Here is a 21396-nt window from a genome sequence, read left to right as displayed (position 1 = left end):
ATGAAATTATAATTTTTTTAAAAATATATTTTATTGATTTTTTACAGAGAGGAAGGGAGAGGGATAGAAAGTTAGAAACATCGATGAGAGAGAAACATCGATCAGCTGCCTCCTGCACATCTCCCACTGGGGATGTGCCTGCAACCCAGGTACATGCCCTTGACCGGAATCGAACCTGGGACCTTTCAGTCCGCAGGCTGACGCTCTATCCACTGAGCCAAACCGGTTTCGGCTTAATTATAATTTTTATATCATTTAATATAGCCAAGCCATCGTCAAATTTCCCTGGGTAGCTCATAAATGTCTTTTTACAGTTGGTTTATTTGAAGCAGGACCTAAAGGAAATCTTAATGTTTCATTTGGTTAGTGTGTTTAAATCTCTCAACCTATAGTAATACTCCCTTATTTTCCATACAGCAGACTTGTTACAGAAACCAGATCCGTTGTCCTGTAAGAGACCCATATTTAGTGGTGTCACTAAACTTTGTTCATCTAGCTCTAGAGTCATCAAACTTTTTCTTAAAAAGGCCAGATAGTAAATATTTTAGACTTTGTGGGCCATATGATCTCTATTGCAACTACCCAACTTTGCCACTGTTGCATGAAAGCAGCCATAGATAATACTTGAATGCATCAGAGTAGCGTGTTTCAATAAAACATTATGAAAAGAAAACAAAACAAAAAACAGGCAGTGGGCTGGATTTGGCTCAAAGGCCATATAATTTGCCAACCCCTGGGTAGAATCTGATTTGACACCGGTTCAACATTTTTGGCTGGAAAACTTCAGAGCTGATGCTGTATGTTTCATGTATATTACAGGAGGCGGCACAAACTTTCTGCCTGCCCTACTTTTCATAAGACAGGTTAATCAATAGGTCCAAGTCAGGCAGCCTGATCCCTCCATTGTAAAGTTCCCACATGACCATTTTTATAATACTAGTTTCATCAGAGGAAACTGATAATCGTGGCCTGAATAAATTATTTCATTATGGCAACATTATTTTCTAACCCTGCCAATTTTTATACTTCCAGTAACTGAAATTCCACAAAGAACTTTCCCTTAAACACAGTTCATACAGAAAAGGGAGGATAAATGCAATTTGCTAGTATTTTATTTAGGATTTTTGCATCTGTGTTCACCAGATATATTGTCTATAGTTTTTTTGTGTGTCATCCTTGCCAGGTTTTGGTATCAAGGTTTTGTTGGCCTTGTAGAATGTGTTAGGAAGTATTGCCTCTTCTTCAATTTTTTGGAAGAATTTGAGAAGGATAGGTATCAACTCTTTTTTGAATGTTTGGTAGAATTCACTAACGAAGCCATTTGGTCCTGGACTTTCATTTCTTAGGAGGCTTTTTCAATTTCCTCACTGTTGATTAGTCTATTTAGATTTTCCAATTCTTCATGATTCAGTCTGTAAATGTTAAATATATCTGTAAACCTACCTATTTCTTCTAGGTTATTGAATTTGGTGGCATATAGTCTTTCATAGTATTCTAGTGTGATCCTTTCTAAATCTGTGATGCCTTTGGTAACTTTTCCTCTTTCATTATTGATTTTGTTTATATGAGTCTTTTCTCCTTTTCCTTAGTGAGTCTAGCCAGGGGTTTGTCAATTTTATTCATCTTTCCAAAGAACCAGCTCTTTGTATAATCTTTTTACTCTCTATTTAATTCTGCTCTAATTTTTATTATTTCCTTTCTTCTGCTGACTTTGGGTTGCTTTTGTTCTTCTTTTTCTAGTTCTTTAAGATGTGATGTTAGATTGTTTATTTGGAGTTAGCTTATTTTTTGAGATAGGCATGCAATGATCTACACTTCCCTCTTATTACTGCTTTTGCTGCATCCCAGAAGTTTTGATATGTCATATTATTGTTCTCATTTGCCTTTCTATATCTTTTGATCTCACCTTTTATTTCTTCTTTGACCCAGTTATTTTTTAGTAGTATGTTGTTTAATCTCCACATGTTTGTGTGTTTCTTTACTTTCTTTTTGCAGTTGATTTCTAATTTCAAAGCATTGTGGTCAAAGAATATGCTTGGTATGATTTCAATCTTCTTGAATTTGTTGAGACTACTTTTGTAATCCAACATATGGTATATCCTTGAGAATGTTTCATGTGCACTGGAGAAGAATGTATAATCTGATGTTCTGGGATGAAAGGCTCCGTAAATATCAATTATATCCATTTGGTCTAATGTATCATTCAGGCTGATATTTCTTTATTTATTTTATTTTTGGATGATCTATCTAGAGCTGCCAATGGAGTATTAAGGCTCCCAAATACGACTGTTGTTTTTGTCTGTTTCTCCCTTTAGTTCTATTAGTAGTTGCTTTATGTATTTGGTGCTCTCTGACTGAGTGCATATATATATTAAGAAGTGCTATGTCCATCTTTGTCTCTCGTTACCTTTGTTATGTTGAAATCCATTTTGTCATATATAAGTATGGCTACACCTGCTTTTCTGTGGGTGCCATTTGCTTGGAAAATCATTTTACACCCTTTCACTTTGAGTCTAACTTCGTCTTTGCAGTTTAGATGTGTCTCTTGAAGGTAGGCTATGGTTAGTTTTTTTTTTTATCCAATTTGCTACCCTGTACCTCTTTATTGGTGAATTCAGTCCATATACATTTAGGGTAATTATTGATGTATGAGGATTTCCTATAGCCATTTGAACTTTTGTTTTCTGGTAGCTCTGTGCCTCCATTGGTTATTTTCCTTTGTGTTTTTGTCTGTTGTTTTGTGTGGTGGTATTCCATACTTCCTTCCTGTTTTCTCTTCTTTTAAGCCATGTGTCTCAGTTTTGGGTTTGTGTGTGTGTGTGTGTGGTTACCTTTAAGTTTAAGAAAAATAAAGTTTCATATATACTAGTACAATAATCCTTTTTCATTTGAATGTATCTGATCCCCATCCTCCTTTGCAAATTCAGACCTTTATCTTTCTCCCCTTTCATGCTTTTATTGTCACAAATTATCCCTGTTTATTTGTAAAGTTATTGTGGATCTTGCTCATAGTTTTGTGACCTTTTGTTTCAGGTAAATAACTCCCTTGAGTATTTCCTGCAGTGGAGACCTTCTGGTGATAAATTCCCTTAGCTTCTGTATGTCAGGAAATATTTTGATTTCTCCTTCATATCTAAAGGACAACTTTGCTGGATATATTATTCCTGGTTGGTAATTTCTCTCTTTCAGTAATTTGAATATTTGGTTCCATTCTCTTCTGGCTTGTAGCATTTCTGCTAGAAAGTCCGATGATAACTTAATGGACTTCCCTTTATAAGTTACTCTCTTCTTTTTCCTGGCTGCCTTGAGAAATTTTTTCTTGTCATTAATTTTTGACAGTTTTAATACAATTTGTCTTGGAAAAGGCCCTTTTGGATTGACGTGATTAGGTGCTCTGTTTCTTGGATCCAAGAATCTAATTCTTTGCATAGGTTTGGAAAGATCTCATCAATTATTTGTTTGAATAGCCTCTCCATTCCCTTCTCCCTCTTTTCCTCTTCTGGTATGCCTATTATTCTTATATGGCTCTTTTTGATGGAATCAGATAGTTCTAGTAGAATTCTTTTTTTTTTTAATGCTCAAATCTCTCTTCTTCCCTGTGTCATTTCTATCTTTGATATCACTAATTCTTTCCTCCATCTGGTTGGCTCTATATCCTATACTCTTATTCATCCTTAATTATTTTTATTGAGTTCTATAGCTCTAGAATTTGTTTGGTTCTTTTTTAAAGTTTCAATCTCTTTGGTAAAGTACTTGTTTTGTCGATTTGTTTTCTGAGATCATTAAATTGCCTGGCTGCATTCTCTTGCATCTTGTTGATTTTTTTCATAACTGTAATCTTGAATTCTCTGTCATTTATATCACATAATTCCATGTCTTTAAGTTTGTTTTCTAGGGGTTTTTCATTTTCTATTTGAGCTACCTCACTACCTTGGTTATTCCTGGTTATTTGATGGATTCCTTCTCTGTCTAGGCATCTATGAGTGGTACCTCTCTAGCAGATTACTATGAAGAAGCCTTTCTATTATTTTCCAGTAGGTGGCACTAAATCATAAGTTTTTAGCTGTCTTGCACTTCTCTGGCTTTTCAGATCTCGGTGGGGTAGTATTGCCTGGATAGATGGTTTCCTCTACTGTGCTCTGGCCCCCCCCCCCCCTGCTGTCTCGGGGAGCCATCCCACAGAGGAATTAGGTGTGCAATGGACTCCAAATCTGTGGAATCCCAGTGCTGTCCTCCACAGCCAGATGCTACTGTCATTATAACAATGCATGTGGGTGTGGGGAACCTGGCCAGCTTCTTTGCTGTTTTGCCTGTCAGGTTATGGTGACCTTGGACTTCTGTGGGGTCTTCCCAGTGTTCAGAACTAGTCACAGAGTGCACCCTCTGCTCAGGGAAAAAAATGATTCTGTAGAACTAGTTCTCGAGTTTGCAGATAATGTGCTACACAACATGACACCAAAGGCAAAGCAAGCCTCCACGACTTTGTTTCTGAGTCAGGAATGCTGACTGCCAGACAACCACAGGAGCATGTCTGACCTGTGTCCCTGCCCAGGTCACTAGGCTCACCCACAGCTCATACTGCTCACTCCTGCAGGAATGCCTACTGAATCTCTCTCCTGGCTGAAGTGAGTGCCAGCCACAACCTGATTCCTCCCCTCTCTGGGTTGAGCCCTCCTGTGAATGCCCAGCTGTAGGGCTGCATCTCTAGCTCATCTCAGCTTTTCTCCCTTCTTGCATCCCCAGTTTGCTTCTACTTGTCCGCCTTAAGGTGTTTCAATGTGCAGGTCTTTCAGGAATATTGTGCATTGAGCAGGGAATTCTTTGTTGAGTTATAAGTGTTTAAAATGTTGAAACTTCAAGGGGAGAGACCAAAGGGATCTCTCAGGCCACCATTCCTCTAATGCCTCTATTTTTATTACTTAATCAAAAGGAAAATAATAAAAATTAAGATAAAAATTAATAAAACATGTTACAGTATTTATAAATGTGAACATAACTAAAAAATCTAATGTTCAATATTAAAGAAACAGTTTATGAAGAGAAAGTGATAGGAAAAAGTGCCACAGATATATGTCAAGTAATAGCATAAACCTATCAGCCAAAAATTACCATTTCTAGTAGTCAAGTATGAATGCTCATTTCATTACCTTCTAAACACATTTTTACTATGTCTTTATTGAAAATTATGAACACTTAATAGAACAGTTTAATTTTTACATATTTACTAAATTAGTATGTGGTATGTATTTGCATTTCTTTAAGTTAATTTTTGTTTCTAATTTTATTAGTCATCCAATTACTGTTCCTATAATTATCTTTTGTCCATCTACTAAGGAAGGAAATTAACATTTTATGTAGAAAGTATTTGCATAAGTTATTTAATAGCCTCACAAAAACCCTGAAGGTAGGTAGCAGAAAACCCAATAATCTAGCATCTTGCTATTTAGAAATCTCAAATAGGAAATCAAAATTAATTCAGAAAATTAATGAGCTGGCATCTATGGCTCATCTATCAGTACCACAAGCAGATGAATTCTAGTTATGAATTTAAAAGAGCAAATGTGCCCTAGCCGGTTTGGCTCAGTGGATAGAGTGTCAGCCTGCGGACTAAGGGGTCCCAGGTTTGATTCTGTTCAAGGGCACATGTTCTGGTTGTGGGTTCGATCCCCAGTGGGGGGCATGCAGGAGGCAGCCAATCAATGACTCTCTTTCATCATTGATGTTTCTCTCTCTCTCCCCCTCTCCCTTTCTCTCTGAAATCAATAAAAATATATATTTTTTAAAAAGAGCAAATCTATCAGAAATTAATCAGTTTGCATATAAACTACATTGAATTTAGGAATATCTGTAAATAAAACTAAAAAAAAAGCAATATACTGTTATGGTTAAGAGAAGAGACCAGAACCACCCTTTCTGGGTTCAAATCCTAGCTCTTCTGCTTACTAATTATATAGCCTTAGCTAAGCTACTTAACTTCTCTGGTTTCTTATCTGTAAAGTGAACATACTAACAGTGTCTAGGCTGCCAGGGTTGTTAAGAGTGTGCACAAACATACAGTGATTAGAACACTGTCTAGCATACAAAAACTACTATGTGTTTACTACTGTTACAAAAATGAGTTTATAAAACAGTCCCTCCCTGCCTCTGCTACTTCACATAGCATAGCTTGCCATTCAAATACAGTTAAACCTAGTTTCTCGAACTTCTCCCATCTCGAATAATTTGATTCTTGACCAAGTTATTAACAGAAAAAATGTTTTGGTTGTTGTTGAAGCCAACTTCGGTTTAAAGGACAACTCTTTCAAGCTGATACCTCAGCATGACAAAAATTGTCTCTCAGACCACAAACAAAGGAGAGAATGTTTTTGTTGTTGGGGAAGTAACCAATTAGCACAATTTTAAAGCACAAAGAGGCCATCAAGAGTGCTAATGCTGCTAAGGGTGTGAGAGAAAAAATGATCCCAGCAGCTGAAGAGGTAGCAAAACTGCTGTTGACTGGTATAAAGGAAAAGCACTTAGCCCAGGCAGTAATATGGGAACAATCAAAGATGCTGCATGCTGACCTGAGAGACACCCTGGAAGGCGTGCTGAAAGTGATTCCTTTAAGGCTAGCAGGGGGTGGTTAGATAAACTTAAGAAGTGTTTATTTATAGATTAAACAGTACATTAGACATGTACTGTATATAAGAAGTTAAAACAGGGAATCACTTGGGGCTCTGGAATGAATTAATTCAATTTACATTATTTCTAATGGGCAAAAATGATTCAATTTTCGAACAAATTGCTTCTTGAACAGCTTTCCGTAACGAATTAAGTTCGATAACTGAAGTTCCACTGTACTGTACTGTACTGTGACTATTTCAAAATATTTATGTTTTAGCCCTAGCCAGGTGGTTCAGTTGGTTGGAGCATCGTCCCATATATTTTTTAAAAAAATGTATTCCTATACTCTAGCAATGAAAAATACAAAAAATTAAGAAAATAATTACATTTACAATAGCACACACACAAAAGTAAGTTTAACAAAGGAAATACTCTGGAACTACAAAACACTGTTGAAAGAAATTAAAGAAGGCCAACATAACTGGAAAGACATCGCATGTTCATGGATCAGAAGGCTCTAAATTGGTAAGATAGCAATACTCCCCAAATTGATCAACAGACTCAATTTAATACCTCACAAAATCCAAGCTGCCTCTCCCCATCACCCCAAATTGAGAAACTAATCCTAAAATTCACACAGAATTTCAAGGAATCCAGAATAGTAAAACAATCTTCATAAAAAATAATAAATTTGGAGGATTCACATTCCTGATTTCAAAATCTACTATTAAAGCTACAGTAATGAAGGCAGAGTGATAACTGGCATAAGGACAGACAGATAGGCATATAGAATAGAACTATCAATCAAGAAATAAGCCCTTACAATTACAGTCCACTGATTTTCAACAAGAGTGCCAGGATAATTCAATGGGGAAAGAATAATATTTCATCAAATTGGGATGAGGCAACTGGTTATCCACATGCAAAAAAATGAATTTTGGCCGAGACCGGTTTGGCTCAGTGGATAGAGCGTCGGCCTGCGGACTGAGAGGTCCCAGGTTCGATTCCGGTCAAGGGCATGTACCTGGGTTGCGGGCACATCCCCAGTAGGAGATGTGCAGGAGGCAGCTGGTCGATGTTTCTCTCTCATCGATGTTTCTAACTCTCTATCTCTCTCCCTTCCTCTCTGTAAAAAATCAATAAAATATATTTAAAAAAAAAAAAAAAAATGAATTTTGATTCCTTACTTCACACTTTATATAACAATTAACTCAAAATGGACCAAGCATCTAAATATAAATACTTAAAACTATAAAACTCTTAGAATAAACATAAGAATTAATCTTCATGACCTTGGATTAGGAAATGGATGTTTAGATATGACACCAAAGCACAAGCAACAAAAGAAAAAACAGGTAAATTGAACCGTCTCAAATCAAAGAAACACGTGTGCTTCAAAGGTCACCAGCAAGAAAGTGAAAAGTCACACTACAGAATGGGAGAAAATATTTGTGAATCACATATCTGATAAGGGGTTAATATCCACAATACACAAAGAACTCTTACAGCTCAACAACACAAAGACAAATAATCCAACAAATTAGAACTGAGCAAAGACTTTGAATAGACATTTCCAAAAACATAGACAAATGGCCAAAAACACATGAAAAGAAGAGCATTAAGGAAATGAAAATCAAAACTACAATGTGGTATCACTTCACATGTGCTACATGCATGAACCATGATAACACTGTGTTAGGTTAAGGAAGCCAGACACAATAGATCACATATAGTATGATTTCCATTTATATAAAATGTCCAAAATAGACAAATCCATAATGAAATAAAGTTCCTCAGTGGTTGCCAGGGACTAGGGGAAAGGGGAAAGGGATAGTGATTGTTAATAGGGACAGGGTTTCCTTTTGGGTTGAAAGAGTCTGTAATTAGATAGTGGTGATATTTGGAAAGCCCTCTGAGCATACTAAAACAACTGAAATATATACTTAAAAAGACTGCACTTCATTGTATAAAAGTGTTAAAATTTTAAAAGCATAATAAATACACTATGACCAAGTGGTTTATCCCCCAAATAAAAGGCTAAACATTAAAAAAAAAATCAATGTAATTCACTATACTAACAATAAAAAGAAAATTCACATAATGACAAAGATAGATGAAGAAAAGCATTTTTCAAAATACAACATTCATTCATGATAAACTCTCAGCACATTAGGAATAGAGAGGAAGTGTATGCCTTACTCATTGACATTAACCCTAGGTCAGTGGTTCTCAATCTTCTGGCCCTTTAAATACAGTTCCTCATGTTGTGACCCAACCATAAAATTAGTTTCGTTGCTACTTCATAACTGTAATGTTGCTACTGTTACAAATCGTAATGTAAATATCTGATATGCAGGATGGTCTTAGGTGACCCCTGTGAAAGGGTTGTTTGACTGCCAAAGGGGTCGCGACCCACAGGTTGAGAACCTCTACCCTAGGTAGTGATTCCTCTCCTACAGTGCTAATAGTAGGTTTCCCCTTTACCTCCCACCCTTTGTACCACGGTGAATATTCCTATGTATAAGTAATAATGCTAGTGACAACACTAAGTCATTGTTTAGATAATACTGGGGCTATATTTTGGTTAATTCTGTGGCTACGACCTTTCCAGCAAATAAGTTTGGTCTTAAAGTGTCATCCCCATCAGACTAGAAATACCTAATTGATAGAATACAAGAATCCTAACCTTGGACTTGAACCTTGAGTTCCAATCAATGCTCATTTAGCATCTCCATTTCAACCCCCTCTCCCCCCAACACACACACACACACACACACACACACACACACACACACACACTCCACCTCAGATCCTTCCTTCAGATTCCACTTCTCATGGGACCAATCCATCTCCACTGGTTATCTTATTGGCTCATTTTGTTCTAAGGCCCATTCATAAGAAGGGATCTCTTTCTTACATAAGCTCATCTCTATTATCTTCCTGAGTGAAACAGAGTTTAACCACACTAGAACAAAGCTGTTAACTTTTGCTTTCCTAACATAGTACCTACACAGTTCATAAACACTCTCCTTCCCTAATCTTAACAGGCAAAATAATCACCACTGGAACACTAAAATCTTTTACACTGTTCCTGACCATTGAAATCAACAACAACAACAAAAAGGTTACAAGGGTAAAAGAATGGATTAACAGATAAAGAAAATCCGGCAGTAGAAGACGGGAGGTTAGCTTACATGAGAGGGAGAGAAAGAAAAGGAACAGAGGGAGGAAGAAATCTAGGACTGAGTAACTGATCTTGTAAGTTATTCTCAAAGCGTGGTCAGTGGACTCCTGGGAACCCACAAAACCCTTTCAGAGTTTAACAGAATACAGAAAGTTCATTGATACAGTTTCAGATTCCATGTTGTAATTAAACTTTAAAAAAGTATTACTTGTCAAGTTCTGGGATAGCATCAAAGAATATTCATTTATCTGAAAAGGCTACTGGAATACTTTTCCCTTTACAATTACATAACTATTTGATGCCAGATTTTCTTCCAAAACTTCAACCAAAACATGTCACAACAGACTGACTGCAGAAGCAGGGAGGAGAAATAGCTGTTTTCTGTTCAGCCAGACATTACAGTAATTTACAAAAACATATAGCAATGCCACTCTTCTCGCTAAATTTTTTTTGTTTTGAAAAATTTATCATCAATGGTCATTTTACATAACTTTATTCAATGTATGTTATTTATGGTCACATGTAATGGGTTTCTTATGTCATTTTAGATGAGTAAAATATTTTCACAATTCCTCAATTTGAATTTATATTATTTAAAAACATATACATCTCCCATATAAAAAGAGCATTCTTCGGATTCCTCAGTAATTGTTGAGTCCTGAGACCCAAAAGTTTGAGCACTACTGCTATACACTTTTCCCTTAAGCTAATATATCCTAGTTAACTCATCTATTCTATTGCTGATGGAACTATAACAAGGATGCTCTGAATATTCTTGTGAATGTCTTTTGGCATACATTATGTTCCCACTTCTAGGAGTAGAATTGCTAGATCACAGGGCCTATTTTATTCAGCTGTTGCCCAAAGTGGTTATTAAGCATTTGAAATGTGGGTAGTCTAATTAAGACGGGCTATAAGTACATAAAATTCACACTGAATTTTGAAGACTTGGTATGAAAAATTAATTTCTATTGATTACATGTCAAAATGATATATTTTAGATATACTGGGTTAAATATATTATTAACATTAATGTCACCTGTTTCTTTTTCTTTTAATGTGGCTACTAGAAAATTTATATACATAACTGACATTTGAGGCTCATTATTCTTTCCAAGACCCCCAGTGGATGCCTAAAACTGCAAATAGTACCGAACTCTATATACTATGTTTTTTCCTATACATGCATATCGTTTCACTTAGAGCAGTGGTTCTCAATCTTCCTAATGCAGCAGTGGTTCTCAACCTTCCTAATGCCACGACCCTTTAATACAGTTCCTCATGTTGTGGTGACCCCCAATTTCATTGTTACAAATTGAACATAATTAAAGCATAGTGATTAATCACAAAAACAATATGTAATTATATATGTGTTTCCCGATGGTCTTAGGCGACCTCTGTGAAAGGGTCGTTCGACCCCCAAAGGGGTCGTGACCCACAGGTTAAGAACCGCTGACTTAGAGGAAGAACGTTACAGCTTCTCATTAGCATATTCAAATCACCAGCACCACTACTCCTGTGCTTGGGGCCATTATTAAGTAAAGTAAGGATTACTTCAACAGTCACTCTGATAACCGAGATAGCTACTAGACTGATGGGTGAGTAGCATACACGGTGTAGATACCCTGGACTAGGGGATGACTCATATCCTGGGCAGGATGGAGTGGGACAAGCACAAGATTTCATTATGCTACTTAGACTGGCGCACAATTTAGAACTCATGAATTATTTACTTCTGGAATACTTTACTTAATATTTTCAAACCATGGCTAACCATGGGTAACTGAAGCTGCAGAAGCAAAAAAACTGTGGAAAAGGAAAGGGGGCTACTGTCTATATCCATTGGACAGCACTGCTCCAGGGGGGAGCGGAGAAGTAAAACAGGCCAATGCCAACACTGTATATAAGCACAGTCTCACATGTTTATGAGAAGGGCACCTAGTTTTGACGAACCAGGAAGACTTCCCAAAGGAGGTAACATCTAGAGAAAAGCCAAAGAACAGGCAGGACTTAGCCTAGTTGAGAAAGTGTTGGGAGAAGGAATATAAAGCCAGGCAGAGAAAATAGTGTGTGCAGAGGCCAGGAGACAAGACAATGTGTTGAGTATGGCAGGAACTCGGTGAAGGGGAGAGGAATGGTGGGGAAAAGTAACGAGAGACAAGGAAGGTAAAAACTAGGCAGATCATGAAGGGCCTAGTGAGTTATGCTTGTATTTTAAGAATAAGGAACTACTGTTGGGTTTTAAGCAATAAAATTACATCATATCTGTACTCAGAAAAGTCACTCTGGCTGCTAGTATATGTGATAGGATTGAATCAGGATAAAACTAGAGTCAAAAGTAGGTGGGGCTGTAACAATAATGTAGACAAAAAAATAACGGACCTTTACAAGAAATAAACAGCAGTAGAGGGATGTGAACCTTGGGCAAAATCATGACTCTCAGCTTCAGCTTCCTGTAATAATACCTACCTCACAGAGTTCTGTCAACTGACGGTCATGGTCATTGGCACCAATTCAACACCAATAGGGATCCCCAATTTGGGTGCGATGAAGAAGGGCACATTATTCAGCTCAGCTGTGATATAGCAGGGCTATGAGAGGGTCCTGGGTAGACAGCTCTGCTCCACTCATGCTGGTCTGTTCTGCTCTGTGCTGGTCTGCTTTGCCCTGCACTGGTCTGCTCCCCTTTGCTCTGCTCCAGGGAGACATCTTCTGTGTTTCAGCTCCAGCTGGGAAAATACAGTCTTTGGTGTCTCTCAGAGCCAGAGGGGAGCTGACATGCAGACAGAAGTCCCTGCCTCTGGTCCCTGATTGGTCTGTCCTCATACAAATGAGGACTCCACATTCTCAACAGTTTGATTGATCTAAAAGGTACTGCCATCCTGATTGGTCAGAATGGAGCGGTTCTGACTGGTCGGTGGATGGGGGATACAGCTGTGTGCCGGGAGCCGGTCCATCCTTGCTGTTTCAAGGGACCTGGCATATATGGCATACTGTTCTTAATATGTTTGCTCACCTTCTTGGTGCTATGTGTTTTAACCAAGGTCACCTCTCCAAGAAAGGTTTCCCCAGGTAGGGATTTTTCCCTGAAGTTAGGGAGGGGATAAAACCCCTTAACTAAGTGCCAGGCGGGTAGTTAATCACTTTAACTACAAACAATCACACTTAAGCTACATAATCTTTATTCCCTGGAATGGAGATAAGAAACGCCCTAACCTTTGGAATAGAGATTAATAGGATTAGAATCAACTGGTATAAATACAGATGTAACAAGACAACAACACACAGAACCTAGAGAGAGAACCTAGGGAGAGAACATGGCAAAAGATCCTGGACAGAACCTAGCGAGAGAACCTGGCTGAAGAACCTAGAGACCAGAACCTAGAGACAGAACCCAGACACAGAACCTAGAGACAGAACTTGGCTGGAGAACCTGGACAGAACCTGGCTGGAGAATCTGGAGAACCTGGCTACAGAACTTGGTTGGAGATCCTAGACAGAACTTCGCTAGAGATTCTGACCAGAACTTCACTGGAGGTCCTGACCAGAACTTGGCTAGAGATCCTGACTAGGCTGCTGATCAACTGAACGCTGTCTCCGTGTCATTCCTTCTTCGCCGACTCCGTCCACACCTTTGGGGACCCCTGCACCTACTGGGGCTGGACCCCAACAGCTGTGCAGTTCCAACTGGATGGGGAAAGCCTCAGTCCTCTTGGTGGAAACAGGGTTCCAGGAACTCCTCTGTAAGGAGTGGCTCAGATGGCAGAAACACACTGCAGGCAGGCAGGCAGCTTGGTGCAGGCTCCTCCCTGAGTGCAGTTTGCATGAGAGGCCCCTGTGTAGAATGGCCGCTGGGCTCTGGTTTGTTGTTGTTTTCATTTGAGCCCAGTCAGCCACCAGGAACCCTTTTTAGTAGGCATATTCTTTCTCAGAACCACAGTTATTTTGAGGATTTAGCCGGGCATTTTTGTTTGTTTGTTTGTTTGTTTTGATAATCCTCACCTGAGGATTACCCCCCGCCACCCCCCCACCCCCGATTATTTTAGAGAGTGGAAGGTGAGGGGAGAGAAACATCGATGAGAGCGAGACACATTGATTGGTTGCCTCCCACACAGAGTGGGGCCGGGGATTGAACCTGTAACCCAGGTAAGTGCCCTTGACCTGAAATTGAACTTGTGACCCTTTGGTGCTCAGAGTTGACGCTCCAACCACTGAGACACACCAGCCAGGGTAGCCAGGCATTTTTTTTTGTAAAGGAGTTCTGTATTCTAACTCTTGGTAAAAGGTTTTAGTGTTACTAGAACAAGCAATTATAATTTCAAGAAATTGAATTCTATTTCATAATATACCAGATACAAAGATTCATCTTTTCTCCAATTTCCTAACTTAAAACCTAAATGATGCTTTAACAATCAATGAAATTAAGTCAAATAAGAACTTACCTTTTATTTGAAAGGTAAATTCCAACTACTAAATATCTTACTATGCTACATTTAATTTCAATAGGAAAGATTACCACCACCTTCCATTATTCTAAAAACTGAAATGTGAGTTAAAGGTAGGTATCAAGTTACTCTCATTCAATGGTCAGAAACTGAGTGCAAAACAATTTCATTTCTTCACCAAACTAACAGGGCAGTGAATCATCAAATACTTTAGAAAACTGTTCTGTCAACTTCATTTATTTTAAAGTTTCAGGACTTTCTAAAGTTATATATTCTATAAATAAACTATACAATCCAAGGGGAAAAGGGAAAAGGTCACTTTATTTTTCCAAAATTTCTGAAATTCTCCAGTCTACCAATGCATTCTTGACTCTTCTAAGACATAAAGCAATCTTTAACTGATCCCTTAGAACCAGGCATTTAACTTGGACAAAAAGTCCTTAAAATCTCTTTATTCCCTGCCTGAAGCACTCTTAAAATACAGTAGAAGTTATGTTCTGTACTTATTTCACTGACAAAAATGATAGTCCTTAGAACTGAGTTCTTCATAGAAAACCCAAGTCTCTCCCTTTGTAACTTAAATCTTCACCCTTCTTGTCACAAGTTATACAACTACTCATCACAGTGCCCTTCTCGCATTGAGTGTTCTTAGGCTTCTCCTTGTTAGATTAAATAGAAACTTAACTTCCTAAGGGTCTGAGCTGTTCTACTGAAATGTGGAAACAGAAATCACCCTCGATCTCTCATGCCTCCTCTTCACTCTCTCCTGATGATCTCATGTCATGTTACTTAGAGAAATCTCCATCTTCCCACCCCAAAATATACAGACCTAAGTACACGTTCACCAATATTAACTCTTTCCCTTTTGTGACAAGGGAGAAAGTATCCCTTTCTTCCCTACCACCTGGGCATTCCATACTCTTCTAACTCCGCTATCACCACCTTGGTCCAAGTTCCTGTGTCTCTCACCTGGATTACAGCCCAAAGCTAACCATCCTCTCTCTCCTCTTGCCTACTTCAGCAAATCCTCCACACAGTGGTGAAAGTGACTGTTTTCAAAACGCAAGTCACATTATGCCCCTTAAACTTCTTTAATAATTAATTACACTTAAACCCAAGCTCTTTACCATGGTTTTTCAAGAGATCCCAACTTTACATGTCACTCTCCCTATGACCACTGTGCTCCAGCTACAACAATTTTATTCATTTACCTGCAACACACCAGCTGTTACACACCAACTCTTTCGTGATCCTGGGTCTTTCACGTGTTTTTCCCATGTGCAAAGCTCTCTTATTCCAATCATAACATGGTTAGCTATCCTTTAGGTCCGATGTCTCCTCGACAAATACGCCTTCCTCTAATGATCCTGTGTCTGTTATTCACGATTGCTGCCCCTTGTTTCTGTTACAGAGCTTATTACAACATATTCACTAGACTAGACTGTAAGTGCTATGAGGGCAGAAACCATGTCCATTAGGTTGTGCCTTACTCAGTGCCAGACACAATATGTGCTCAACGAGTATTTGCTAAATGAATGAATGAGGGGAGAGACAGACAGGATTAGGTTGCAATTTTGGCTCCACTACTTCCTAGTGATTTGATCTTAGTTAAGTCACAACTTGTCTGAGCCTCAATTTTCTCTTCTATTGAAAAAAAAAAAAAAAGATCAAGCACAGTATCTGAACTTAATTTAATGTTATAAACGTAACACACACATACACACACACACACACCTATTGTTGGCATCCACATAAAAAGACTGATCTATGCATCTGAACAGTTTGTGTTTGTAACTTGTATTTGCAGGATCTAATCCTATACCTTAGAAAACGGAAATAAATAGTGTTCTTCTTATTACTTACCCCTCCCAAAAAGAGTCATGGGGCAGGTGGTGAGGAGAAAGAGAGGAGAAACAGGAGGAAAAGGTGACCTTAGAAACTGGAGATGATTAACTCAACTTCAATTCGTAAGTTTAGAACAACCTTCATTTACTATAAAGATTTGCAGCAAGAACAGGATTAATAGTCATTCTAAAATTCTGAAATAAAACATTTTCTAATTGTTTAAATTTATATAAATCTCATCTATATTAAATGTTTACCTCCTTTTTTATATTTACTAGAGGCCCGATGCACGAAATTCGTGCAAGAGTAGGCCTTCCTTCCCCCAGCTGCTGGCACCGGCTTCCCTCTGGCACCCGGGACCCGGGCTTCCCTCTCAGCCCTGGCTTCATCAGGAAGGTCGTCCGGAAGGACGTCCAGAAGGACATTTGGTCTAATTAGCATATTATGCTTTTATTATTATAGATTCTTTAAACTGTAATAGCATTGATAAAATGTAAGAAAAACAAACAAACAAAAAAACCCAACCACAAAAACACCTCAGATCAAAAACACACAGAGGTCTCAGTGTTCCCTTATTTTCTTGATAAGTATTAAATATTCTAACCACAAAAGTCAGTCTTTTCTTTCCAAACATTTTTTTTTAACTCATGTTCACTTTTCAGCCTGACATCATTTTTATGGTTTCTTCTGAGATTTTACTTGCTAGGTACCTTCTAAATCATTTACCATACATCACTCAAATCTCCTCCATACTCTTCCTGGAACATAGTTATCTCTCCTGAAAGTGGTCATTTAATAGTTTCTGCCCCATAACCACCTAGAATTTTGTCGAATGTGCTGCGTACTTTATATTCTTCTAGGCCAGGGATATAACTTAGATTATAAACCCAAGGCAGAATTTATGCTGAGCAATTCAGTTTTATTCAACATACTTTATATAATCAAGCTTGACTTTTTTAGAAGTAATTGGAATCTGGTTTAGGTTTTTCTTTCTCATGTTTCAGTTATTTCTACAATCTTTCTAAAATTGGAACTTTTAGTCTATCCTTAAACTTAAAAATTATAAAATGCTACAGAATGGTCCATAAAATTCATGGGAAAAGATTTACCCATCTATACTAATAAAAGGGTAATATGCTAATTAGGGCAGATGTCTTCCGGACGACCTTCCAGACAAAGCCACAAGAGCTGCGAGGGCCAAGGTGTGGCTGTGAAGGGCCCAGGCTCAGGCCGGCAGTGGGAGCAGCAGTGGGGTAATGGGGGTGGCGCCTTCCCCTGATCCACCAGGTCGCCTCCTGCAGAGGGAGGCCAGACTGCGGTTTAGGCCGGGGGCTGAGGCAGAGGTGGTTAGGGGCGATCAGGCCGTCAAGGGTTTCAGGCCGGCAGGCAGGCAGAGGGGTTAGGGGCCATCAGGCAGGCAGGCAGGTGAGCGGTTAGAAGCCAGCAGTTCCAGATTTCGAGAGGGATGTCTGAGGGGTCCCAGATTGGAGAGGGTGCAGGCCGGGCTGAGGGACCCCCCCCCCCCCCGCATGAATTTCGTGCACTGGGCCTCTAGTTAGATATAAAACGCAAGAGTAAAAAAATATTTTATGGTACACAACATCTAGAATAGTACTGTGTCCAGCAAAGACTTTTGACTGTACTAGTAATAAGCTGAAATCCAGCTTAAAGACTTTATCACAGGTCAATCAGTATATGCCAGGAAGAGTTCTTACTGCCACCAAACACTCTGGCAGCAAGTAACCAACACTAACCATCTCCAAGGCTATTGTAAAGGATACACAAGTACAACGAACATTTTAAATTACATCTTAAGGCTTCATCTGGGGCAGTGCTTTTAAAATTACAATTATGTATTGTAATCTTTAGTGGGCCCCAAATCATTTAATCAGCCCACACCAGGAAAGGAAGAGTGAGAGAAGGAACAGTAAATAGAATATGACGTGCCAGGGTGCATCACAAGTAGTAAGGGTAAGTATTATTTCATGAACTTTATTCTGTATACTGGGGGTAATATAATATGTACTTTGGAAAAAAAGTTAGAATACACTGATGTGGGAGACCAACAAAAGTGGAAAAGGATAAAGCTATGAAACTGTTAACAATTACCAAATGATTGCTCTACTAAATAAAAGCTTCTATTGACTAGGAGACAGTTCTGCAAACCTCCACACCTTTATAAAAGCCAGACTTCCCTCTGTGAATTATGAAGAGGCACATTCTTCTTTTGCAGCAGGCCTACAGCAGGCCTAAAACAATGCCCAGCAAAGCTCACAGTTGCCCCCACTGATGTTTCAGCCCTTCACACTTCCAAATCAGAGTCATGGGATTTGAAGCAGCAGCTCCTGAGAGATAATTATTGGTCCTTGAACAACTACTTCTAGAGAACATACCACAATTTAGAGTTTCAAATAGACTTTGGTAGTCAGAAAAGTAAATTGGAGTATAATGGCCACATTATTCCACTAAAATGGTCACATTTAATAGTCACCTAGTCCATTAGAATGGCCATGTGAAGAGACTAAACACCGAAATAAACAAAGATTAAATGCACATACACACACACACACACACACACACACATATGAACTGTTTCAAAGATTCAAGGTACTATTTGGAGACATTTAATATTGTAGTTAACAGATAAAGAATCACTCTGAAGAGTTAGTATTGGAATTGCCTAACTACTGACCAATCATCCTGCTTTTCTTTACTGGGTCCATGTTAAGAGTTACTCTGAACACTTGGTTGTTTTAACAGATCTTTCTATTTTTGAAGCCACTTAAAAACACACACAACGCTTTTTGATGTGTAAGGGACCGTTTCATAAATTACAGCTAATATTTACTTTAAGAGGCTCAAGATGATGGGTATTTCTCAGGATGAATCCACTACTCATTACAGCTAGTGCATATTCAAGTTAAACACACTCCACTATGGTATGCAAGCCCCCCCCCATACTATTGTTATAGCTTTTTTCTCTATATAAACCCACATCTGGTGGAAGAGACAGAAGAGGACAAAAGCTGCTGCTATAAAGGAGGATGTCCCCAGTTGCAGGGTAAAAGGTTCCTTTAATCTCTGCTCACACAGTTTAATATTCTGCCTGGCTCACTACCTCCTTTTTTCATTTACTTTGAAACTTGCTGTGGCTTGAGACATCAACCCTTGGCATAATCCCTTGCTAGCTTTATAAAAAGGAAGTTTCCATCTTTGCCTCCTAAGACTTCCTCACTAAACACAAATTCCAAAAACATAAATCTTTGATAAGCGCCTACCAGAAAGTCGTGTTGTGCACAAAAGAATGCACCAAGGCAAATTATAGGGCTCAGAGCCTCTTATGCCTAGAGGCATAAAAACTTTCAGTTCAAACACTAACGACATCGGTTTTAATGAGAGGAGAGCAAAAGACCCTGCTTGTTTATCCATTCGAATCAGACATCACTAAAATGCAAGTCTGATTATAGCAGAGGATAAAGCTGGACACTCCTAATCCCCTTAGATTACGGATCCCTCTCACTTTCTTCTCTCTCCTGGGCCACTACACCAAACCCAGGGCAGAACTCCACCCACCTTCAGGCCAGAAGAAACAACATAATAGCTTATTGATCTCTGGTGCCTGATGACACCCACTAGTCATCAGGCAAGTAGAGATCACAGCTGCTCCTTGCAACTAACACTCCAAAGGCACGCACTGGGTTGTCTGGTCACACACAGGCACACCATTGGCAATGAGCACATGGCATGTGGACCAAACCTCTCCCCTCACCAAACAAAAATAACAACATGTGAATCAAGTCAGGCAGCAATACATTCTGCATCAGGCCAGGAAACTATTTCTTTTGGCTGTCAATTTCAATTTAAGTGCATTAAATTCTTCCTGTGTAAATCCCCGGGTTTTCAAAGTTACTATCACACAGATCAACGCTTTCAAAGGAGTTAATACTTGCTCATGAATTACATGCTGATGGAACTCCATCACCACCACCACTGGTGTTGTTAGTGTGTGTGGCCAATGGCTTAGACTTTTTAAGGTGAAATTGAACCGTGGGATGGTGAACTTCCAACCATTTCCTTCTGAAGAAATCATGCCCCACTCCCCAAAAGTCAAGGTTAACTGTGTTCTCTTGAAATGTTCAACTAAAAACGGTGAAGCCAGCAGTGGAACTCAAGATTCTCAAACAATGAATGTTCTTTCCAACCAATTCCTTCGCTCTTGTTCGGACCCCGGCGCAATACACAGCTTAGTTCTCATCACACACCGCCTTCAGCCTTCTCTCAACCTCCAGGGAAGACAAAAACCGCAATCCATAGATTGGAATAAAGCAACAGTGACAACGTGAGCGGACCGCGATGGATCAAAGGGCAGATGAGCCCGGAGTCCGCGCAGACACGCATCCCCGCAGAGGCAGACGCGGAGGTGGGGCTGCAAACTCTTCCCCGGCCTCCTCCCGCGTGGCTCCCGGGGAGGAGCAGGACCCTGCACGCCCGGGTGGCGGAGGCTCGGCCCGGTGCGGGGCTGGGAAGGAAGCAGGGGGCTGCGTTTCCACGGCGGGGGCGGCGGGGGGCCGATGCCGCGGGCATCGCACCGGGAAGAGAACTTCCTCACCCCGGGGCAGGGTCGGGGGTGGCCGGAGCGTCCCGGCAGCGGCGGGGCGACTTCCCCTTCCCTCTCACAGTCATGCATCGTGTGTGTGCGGATTGTGCAAGGGGCCCTCCAGCCCAGGTCGGGGAGTCCGCCCGCCGCCTCCCGGGGCTCCATCGGGGCTCCCCCGGCCGGGACACCCAGCCCCTCTCCAACACCCCGAGGGTCTGGGGCGCGGGGGGCGCGCGGACCAAGCCGTCTCCGTGCGGGGCCACCCCCGCCAATGCCTCTACCCCTCGCCGGGTCTTTGTCCCGCCGGCACCCAGAGACTCTCCCCGGTTCTCCCGGGGAACCCCTGTCCTGGAGGCCTCGGGGCCCGGGGTCGCCCCCAGCTTTGTTCGGCCAGCGGGGCCGGGGACGCGGACACTTACCGTACACCCCGGCGAGGAAGAGCAGGATCCACGCAGACCTCCACCGCGGAGACTCTTTTGTGCTCCAGCGACGAGCCATAACCACGGCAGATGGAGGGAGCGAGGAGATGGAGGAGGAGGAAAAGCAGGAGGAGGAGCCGGGCCAGACGCCGCCGCCGCCGCCGCCGAGCCCCGGCTGCTCCTGCGCTCCCGCGGCGGCGGAGGAGGAGAAGAGGGGCGCCGCGCTCCCTCCCTCGCGCGCTCGCTCGCTCGCTCCTTCCTCCCTCCCTCCGCCGCTTCCCCGCTACACCGGGCGGCGGGAGA

At 40.5% G+C, this 21396-nt stretch overlaps 1 protein-coding gene across 4 annotated transcripts in view; it reads right to left on the bottom strand.

The window, feature by feature from the left end:
* The window catches only part of LRP12 (LDL receptor related protein 12), a 53296-nt gene extending 32020 nt beyond the window's left edge, over window positions 1-21276 (bottom strand). For 2 of the 4 annotated variants that reach the window (XM_006093338.3, XM_006093339.3), the window contains exon 1: window positions 21094-21276. In XM_006093338.3, coding sequence (XP_006093400.1) covers window positions 21094-21172 — 79 coding nt within the window. In that variant the 5' untranslated portion in view covers window positions 21173-21276. The remainder of the gene's footprint in view (window positions 1-21093) is intronic. The other 2 variants (XM_023757788.1, XM_023757787.1) reach the window with 1 other exon arrangement.
* Between the last annotated feature and the right edge of the window lie 120 nt (window positions 21277-21396).

The sequence above is a fragment of the Myotis lucifugus genome, unplaced genomic scaffold (assembly GCF_000147115.1).
Source record: "Myotis lucifugus unplaced genomic scaffold, Myoluc2.0 scaffold_114, whole genome shotgun sequence".
Lineage (NCBI taxonomy): Eukaryota > Metazoa > Chordata > Mammalia > Chiroptera > Vespertilionidae > Myotis > Myotis lucifugus.
This window is presented reverse-complemented; position numbering and strand designations above follow the sequence as displayed.